This window comes from Prunus mume, linkage group LG2 (assembly GCF_029339155.1).
Source record: "Prunus mume cultivar Tortuosa linkage group LG2, ASM2933915v1, whole genome shotgun sequence".
NCBI lineage: Eukaryota > Viridiplantae > Streptophyta > Magnoliopsida > Rosales > Rosaceae > Prunus > Prunus mume.
In genome coordinates this window covers 26,972,009-26,980,248 of record NC_142699.1, presented here as the reverse complement: position 1 = coordinate 26,980,248, position 8,240 = coordinate 26,972,009, and the positions used below count along the sequence as shown (strand labels likewise).

General features: G+C 40.3%; 2 protein-coding genes across 4 annotated transcripts; both read left to right on the top strand.

Annotated features, from left to right (window-relative positions):
• Positions 1-486: 486 nt before the first annotated feature.
• LOC103323965 (protein LIKE EARLY STARVATION, chloroplastic) lies at positions 487-3,944 on the top strand. Its single transcript, XM_008225992.3, has 4 exons — positions 487-1,183; positions 1,686-2,344; positions 2,834-3,024; positions 3,293-3,944. The coding sequence occupies exons 1-4, from the start codon at positions 685-687 to the stop codon at positions 3,666-3,668; spliced, it is 1,725 nt and encodes a 574-aa protein (XP_008224214.1). The 5' UTR covers positions 487-684; the 3' UTR covers positions 3,669-3,944.
• Positions 3,945-4,248: 304 nt separating this feature from the next.
• On the top strand, positions 4,249-7,620 carry LOC103323966 (2-methyl-6-phytyl-1,4-hydroquinone methyltransferase, chloroplastic-like). 3 transcript variants are annotated; one of them, XM_008225993.2, is made up of 4 exons: positions 4,249-4,389; positions 4,479-5,154; positions 5,631-5,937; positions 7,209-7,620. In XM_008225993.2, the coding sequence occupies exons 2-4, from the start codon at positions 4,592-4,594 to the stop codon at positions 7,362-7,364; spliced, it is 1,026 nt and encodes a 341-aa protein (XP_008224215.2). In that variant the 5' UTR covers positions 4,249-4,389; positions 4,479-4,591; the 3' UTR covers positions 7,365-7,620. The 3 variants fall into 3 exon arrangements, with proteins under 3 accessions (XP_008224215.2, XP_008224216.2, XP_088902984.1); XM_008225994.3 differs by having other exon boundaries at positions 4,254-4,381; XM_089046858.1 differs by having other exon boundaries at positions 4,276-4,385.
• Positions 7,621-8,240: the final 620 nt, after the last annotated feature.

Genomic DNA, 8,240 nt, shown 5'->3' with positions numbered 1-8,240 from the left:
GAAAATGCATCACATATGGTCAACTGTGACAAATTTACATGTTTCAATGACGATTATTCGTCTTCACATAAAAATGTTTTCTTGTAATGAAAGGAGGTGGAGTTACTTTAAAATATATGTAAATGTTTTTTTTCTATGGATTTTCAATTTTTATAATCCACATGGCACAATGCCATCGAACGTATGGGTTCCACTTACATTTCACATCGGCAATTCATCACAATTTCGCAAACTTTATAGACTATTTACCAAAAAAAAAAAAAGCCATCCTTTTATTTTCATCCGTTGGAAAAATTTTCGCTTGGCTTTCCCTTGTTTTGGATTTGGCTAAGATTTGACAGGCAGCACGTGATCTCCTCCGTCTCATTGTCCATGTCGGTAGACGCTCCGAGACCTCCGGGTTTTGAATCCAACGCCTGGCGGATCCTTTTCCGTCTCGCACCGTCCATCTCTCTCTCATTCCCGCCAGGTGTCCACATACCCATCAATAACAAAATTATAAAAAACAGGTAAAGCCGTTACAACCGCATCCCATACCTTACTCCAACTCCACGGAAACTCTGTTCCCTCCTTTCCGATAAGCAAAAAATAAATAAAATACAAATTGAAATATCCATTTCCATTTTCCACTTCTCTCTTCTCCACTCAGTGTTACTCAGTCTCCTTCCTCACTTCTCCATCAACATGGCGTCTCGGCTCGGCGCCTGTACCCCTCGCGGGTCCCACTTCCATTTACTCAAACACAAACACCCACTCATTCTACTGCTAGAGCAGAAGCGAACGGCACCGTTTGGGAGAACGAAGATCGCGGGCAGGGGAAGTCTGCGGATTAGGGTTTCTGATGGCGGGGACTCGTACCTCAGCATGTGGAAGAAGGCCGTGGAGAACGACAAGAAGACCGTCGAGTTCGAAAGGATCGTCGAGAAATCGAGTAAGATCGATGCTAATGATGATCAGAGTGTTGAGCCTGTTGAGGATTTGGAGAAGAAGAGTGAGGAGTTCGAGAAGATTCTGGGGGTTTCCAAGGAAGAGAGGGATCGGGTTCAGCGAATGCAGGTTGTCGATAGGGCTGCGGCGGCGATCGCCGCGGCTCGCGCCATTTTGGCGGACAAAAATAAGAGTTTGAGGACTGATCCCGGTTCAGGTGGTGGTAGCGGGGGAGCAGTGGAGCCTCGTCAAGAGGGTAAGGATTTAGACTTTGTGTTTGGTTTTGAGTTTGGGAATTTCAATTTCTGATTGGATTTTTATTTGGGACAGTGAGGATACGGTAGGTAGAATTTGATGCTAATGTGTAATGTTGATGCGTGTTTTATTTAATAAAGTCCACATTTTTAAAAAAGGAGAAAAAAAAAAAAAGAATGAGTTTGATCGGGCATATATGCATATGTTTTGGATGGTGATGGGTTTAGGGCTTTTTGAATCTGAAACAAACTACATAAATTTAGTGTCCATTTTTGTTTGTGGTTGTGGAGATTGGATGGATTTGTGAGATAGGCCGACATTTGATCATAGGTTGATATAAACTGCAAATGATGAGTAGTATTTTAGTTACTAAAGGGGAGTATTGACATGCTGATCTCCCATTTGACTAATTAGTGGATGAACATCTGAATTTTGCGCTAATGGAATTGATGATTTTCTTTTTGGGGTTTCTAATACTACACTGTTGGTTAACTGTTCTTCAGGAAGTGGGACACAGGTTAGAAGTGTAATTGTTCCTCAATCAGAAATTTCAGGAACCGGGACTCCTGGCCCTGATTTTTGGTCCTGGGCACCCCCTCAGGGTGGTGATAAAATTTCAGATGATGTCAGTGAATTGCTGCCAGCACCAAAACCTTCAGCACAGTCGAGCAATCCAGTGTTGGAGAAAGAGCCATCTGTAGGTTTTCTCTCAATTCCCTTAGAGAGTAAACTTGAAGAAACCAATCGGAACCCTCCTCTTCCTCCTTTCCAGTCCCTGATGGAGGTTGGGAAAGTCGACGTCTCTGAGTCCAGTGTAGAGGCAACTTCCTTAAAAGATGACCATGAACTTGGTGCTGAGTTTTCAGCACATGCAGCAGAAGCAGCTCATGCTCTTGATACAGTGGATGAGGCGTCATTATCTGGAGTGAATACAGATGGATCTAGGTGGTGGAGGGAATCTGGAATAGAGCAAAGGCCCGATGGTGTAGTTTGCAGGTGGACAATGACCAGAGGTGTTAGTGCCGACCAAGTTACGGAGTGGCAAGATAAGTACTGGGAGGCTGCGGATGAGTTTGGCCACAAGGAGCTTGGTTCAGAAAAATTGGGACGCAATGCAACTGGAAATGTCTGGCGTGAATATTGGACAGAATCTATGTGGCAGGTTATTCCGCACCGCTACTTGAAACTGAAATTTAACTGAAATTTATGTTTTCTGACTTTCTTTTCAGTTTCATAATATTGATGGGTTTTAGCCTTTCTTTTGTGGCCAGGAACAAGCCCTACCTGGTTTATGCAGTGATTCAAGTCTAAATTGCTTCCTCAAAAGCTTAAATGATTACTTAGATTTATATTTTCCAAAATTTATGGTTAATGAACTATAAAGTTATACTCATCTGATGTAAATGCAGGCTCCTCTTCCATAAAAGTGAGGAAAAACCCCTATAAAAGGGACTGCTATGTTTCACCTACAGAATTGTCATAGGAAGAGATACATAGCCGTTAACTTATTAATTTTTTTAAAGATCGCTCCTAGAGTTAATTAATTCATCTGTCCACTTGATTTTAAGGCATGTTCAATTCTATCCGATGAATATATGATGTTACAAATATCTAAGAACAAACTGAACAGCAAGCTTTGGTTTGGTTGCAGAACCGTGGACTTGTGCATATGGAGAAAACTGCAGACAAGTGGGGAAAGAACGGTAAAGGCGATGAGTGGCAAGAGAAATGGTGGGAGCATTATGATGCCTCAGGCCAAGCTGAAAAATGGGCTCATAAGTGGTGTAGCATTGACCCAAATACACCCCTTGAGGCTGGTCATGCTCATATCTGGCATGAAAGGTACCAAACTTGTCAATTAAATTGGAGTAAATTTTTGATGCCATGCCTGTAGTGATGTCTCATTTATTCCTGCCATCACATCAAATCGCCACTTACAGGATTTCTCTTACAAACAATTTTACAAACATGATAATAGTAGATTCAAGAAATTGTAAAACTTCTGATGTGTCAATCAACCTGCTTTTCCCTCTGATAAAACTGCACGATCAGTAAAATTTGGAATCTGATTTCCTTCTAAAGACTTGACATGTTTTTGCATCCATTGCAGGTGGGGTGAAAAGTATGATGGACATGGTGGCAGCGACAAATACACTGACAAATGGGCGGAGCGCTGTGAGGGCGACGGTTGGGCGAAATGGGGTGACAAATGGGATGAACATTTCAATCCAAACGGTCATGGTGTGAAGCAGGGTGAAACATGGTGGGAAGGTAAGTATGGAGAGCGTTGGAATCGGACATGGGGTGAGGGCCACAATGGTTCTGGATGGGTTCACAAGTATGGGAAGAGCAGCAGCGGTGAGCACTGGGATACACACGAGCCACAAGACACATGGTATGAGAGGTTCCCTCACTTCGGTTTCTATCACTGCTTCGAAAACTCAGTCCAGCTCCGGGAAGTTCCAAAGCCATCCGATAGGCCATAAATCACCATCTGTCTGAAGCGAACTGAAAAAGGCTCTCTCTATATACGTAATTATAGATTCCCCATACCTAAATAATGAATGTAGTTATTCTATCATGTAATATTTCTTCTAAGCTTTAGTTTGTTTGCAAAACTGAACAGAATTACTTATTCTTTTCCTTATTAACTGCCACTTAAATAGACATAAGTTTGACATGCTTTTGTGAAAAGAAGACAAGTTCAGTGATGAATGGGTTAAGCGAGTTGGTTAGGGCAATGAGCTCGCTCCTTTACTCAACTTCAAATCCTCCTTCCTTAGATTAGAATATTTTTATTTTTATCAATCCTTAGATTAGATTAATTTAGAGTAATTTAGACTATTCATTGCATATATATATATATATATATATATATATATATTCAAAAAGACAAGTTCGAAGTTCTTTATCGATAACCAAAGATTTGAACACAATAAAAAAAGATATCTAATTTTTCAGAAACCATTTGAATTAATACAATATGAAATAGAAGCCTTGATTTTTCATTAAGGCCCTGAAACGGTGCGTTTTGGTGGACGGCGAAAAAAAAACAAAACAAAACGCGGGTGATATGTTCCGTTTCACCTGATAACGATAGGCAAAACTGTGACTCACAATTGTTGCTGCTGCAGACATGTGGTGCTTGTTGAACCCAGAGTCACACAAGCACACTCTCCGCCTATAATCCTTTGTCTCTGTACGTGGGTAAGCCATTTCCATTTTGCAATCCATTCATTCCTTTTCAATTTTCGCATGGTAGTTTCAATATGAATTTCCATTGTACCAATTACCAGGAAACCGCATGGTTGCTGCTTGCTTGCCCGGCTTCATAGTTTCCAGTAATCAGTGAGCAAAAAATATAAATTAGCAGTTTTGTTTTGTGGGTTTTGCTTCCTTTTATCATACAATGGCTATTTCAATGCTCTATGGAGCTCAAAATCTCAAACTCATTGGTGGCATAGCACCAGCAACAGGGTTAGGTTCTGATGGGACAAAATTTCACTTTGGGGGTTTCTCCAAGAAGGGTTTAGTGAGTTATGGGAGGAGTTACAAGACCAGAACTTTAGCACCCATATGCAGTGTCTCATCCTCAAGGCCGGCCTCTCAGCCTAGGTTCATACAGCACAAGCAAGAGGCATTTTGGTTCTATAGGTTCTTATCTATAGTGTATGATCATGTTATAAACCCTGGGCATTGGACTGAGGATATGAGGGACGATGCTCTCGAGCCTGCTGATCTTTATGATCGGAATATGGTAGTGGTAGATGTTGGTGGTGGAACTGGGTTCACAACTCTTGGTATTGTTAAGCATGTGGATGCCAAAAATGTCACAATTCTTGACCAGTCACCTCACCAGCTGGCCAAGGCTAGGGAGAAGGAGCCCTTGAAAGAATGCAAGATAGTTGAAGGTGATGCCGAAGATCTGCCATTCCCAACTGATTATGCAGATCGATATGTCTCTGCTGGAAGGTAACATTTCTGCTTCTGCTGCTTTCTGTAATGTGATTTCATTTAAAGGAATTGCAAGTGGGGTTTTGAGTCGTGGGATTATTAGTGTCAAGTTAATAAGTAGAAATATATTAGATATGTGTTCTCCGATTGGAATTTTGATCTTATCCTGAGATTCACTGTTATGCCGAGCTTATTATTCCTTATTTCAGATTTTTCATTGTGGTGAATGAGAAGAAGTTAAATACTAATTGTGCGGTTAATTATAATCTGAAGGGAGGGAGCATTGTTACTTATCTTTAAAAAAAAGTTAAGCGAGTATTACTTTTCAGCATTGTTGAAATTTTAGGGTATCCACACTACAAAGCATATGCTTTGCTTGATTTTTCATATTTCAGCTTTCACAATGATGGGACTGTAAGACTATACAAAATGGGTAGTCTATACACCACTGTTGGTTCTGTTTGTCTTATGCAATTTCATGATTTGTTCCTCAGTATTGAGTACTGGCCAGACCCACAACGTGGAATCAAGGAAGCATACAGGGTGCTAAAAATAGGAGGAAAAGCTTGCCTTATAGGCCCTGTATACCCAACCTTTTGGCTGTCTCGTTTTTTTGCAGACGTGTGGATGCTTTTCCCCAAGGAGGAAGAGTACATTGAGTGGTTCAAAAATGCTGGTTTCAAAGATGTTAAACTCAAAAGGATTGGTCCAAAATGGTACCGTGGTGTCCGCCGCCATGGCTTGATTATGGGTTGCTCTGTGACAGGTGTGAAGCCCTTATCTGGGGACTCCCCTCTCCAGGTAATATTCTTCTTTATCCTCAGAAGATTTGTAAGTTAAAGCAAGTTTTCTGGGGGGCTCTTTTTACGGTGTAACTCTTGTTGACTGAATAATTTTTCTTTTGTCTAAGAAATCACTGGTAATTACAGAATAGCTAAACAACTAACTGATGACAGAAAGTCCTCTTGAAAGTTTTTCATAACATCGAAATGGCATGCAGTCCAATAAATGATAAATAGTTTTTCTAATTAAAATAGTTCTCTTGAAATATTTTTTCCTTGAGGCAGCAATATTTCATCTGTTGTTTCAGAGAAGGTGATATGAAATGGTTAATGCATATTAACCAACTCTCTGATACATGTTATACTTAGTCCCTAGTTTTACAAGGAACTCTCTCATTCCAACGGCATACTTGGATATATTTCTTTCTCCATGTTTTTGTTTTCTAAAAACTGCAACATGTGTTTTTTTCTCTTCATTTTGTTTCCAATTTCTTTTGGAAACTAGAACATATTTTTGGAAATCAAACCCAACTAAAGTGGTTGGTTGTTGTAAAAGCAGTGAGTGGCCATGGAGGTGGAGGTGGAGGTGGCTGCAAGAATGGCATTGGAGTTTTCTTTTTCTCTCATTTCGTCATTGTTGTTTCTAAATTTATCTGGGAATTGTAAAATATGCTGGAAATCAAACACGATTATAGTGGTTGTGTGGTGGTGGAGGTTATGGTGGTTGGTTCTGGTACTAGCTATGACTGGCAGCCTGGCGGTGAAGTGATTTTCACATTGGCAGTGGCGCAGTGGCAGTGGTGATTGTTACAAAATGGTGATACTGATGGAAATGATAATGACAGGTGTGAGTTGTGGCTCTGGGTTCAGTGATTACACTTTACAGTGTTTTAATTATTGGAATGGGTGATGTTGGTGGTGGTGTTCTAGTGGTTGTGGTAATGGTATTAGTGTTGACAACTGACAAATTGTAGTGGCACTGTTGGAGATGATGGTGGTCGTGGTTCATAACTAAAGCAGAGAACAGGAAAAATAAATACTACTTAATACAATCTAAGATTTTAGGATTTCAAACAATTTGAATATATGAGGGTCTACATGAAGATGTGGCATTTTACTAGTTCTAGTTCAAAAGTAGGTTTGACTACACCTTTTCTGTGAAGTAGTCATTGTCCCTAGAGGATTATCATTCAGCATTCAATGGAAGATGCACTAGACTTTAAGTAGGAGGCTTATTTTCCCTTTAATACATTCACTTGTCATATTTATGAGATGTTTGCTTTGGTGCAGCTTGGTCCAAAGGTGGAGGATGTAAGGAAGCCTGTGAATCCATTGGTGTTTCTTTTCCGGCTCATTCTTGGTGCAATGGCAGGAGCTTACTATGTGCTGGTTCCGATTTACATGTGGATTAAAGATCAAATTGTTCCAAAGAGCAGGCCTATCTGAAATGGGAGTTAGAAGATGGGAAATGATTGTCAGCATTCTCCTACAGTTTGCATTCTTTCTTTCAAGATTACCCTTTGTCCAGTGAAGTTAGCCAGACAAGATAATCTACTCCATTTGACAAAAACACCTCAAGGCATTTGTGCTGTGGCGATGCACCTTTTTACAGCTTAAGTTTGTTGGAACTATGTTGTACAAGTGACTAACTTGATCCGTAATGTCCTTTTCCTTTTACATTACATAACATTTCACTTTCAAATGATGGAATGTTCTCTGCGTGCTGATGGAAGGATGAGTGCCTAAGAAACAGGAAAGTGATGATATGATTAAGTTCATTTCACTGGTTTTGCAAGCCGTCCATTGATCCATTCGTGCAGTAAAAATGGGATAAATTTCACGAACAAATTTCTTTGCCGTCTGCGTGCTGATGGAAGGATGAGTGCCTAAGAAACAGGAAAGTGATGATATGATTAAGTTCATTTCACTGGTTTTGCAAGCCGTCCATTGATCCATTCGCGCAGTAAAAATGGGATAAATTTCAGGAACAAATTTCTTTGCCGCGCTTGTACTTTACATGTGCCATGACCTGATTAGCATTTCAGCAATGGTTCTTTTGTAATGGAGATGTTGTGCCATAGAAAGAATGAGCGGGGTTTGTCAATTGTCATGGAATGCCAATAAACAGAATCAATGGGAGGCATAGTCATGGTCGTTTTTGACGAGTTGGTTTCGGTTCAAAGACTTGGACCTTGTAGAATCGGGTCCATTACTCTATAGTTATTTCGAGTCATTTGCCAGGATTTACGTTTACCACTGCTGTTTATTCATTATTACTTCTTGGATGGTCTAACAATATTTGCATGTTATTCCGCTAGTTTT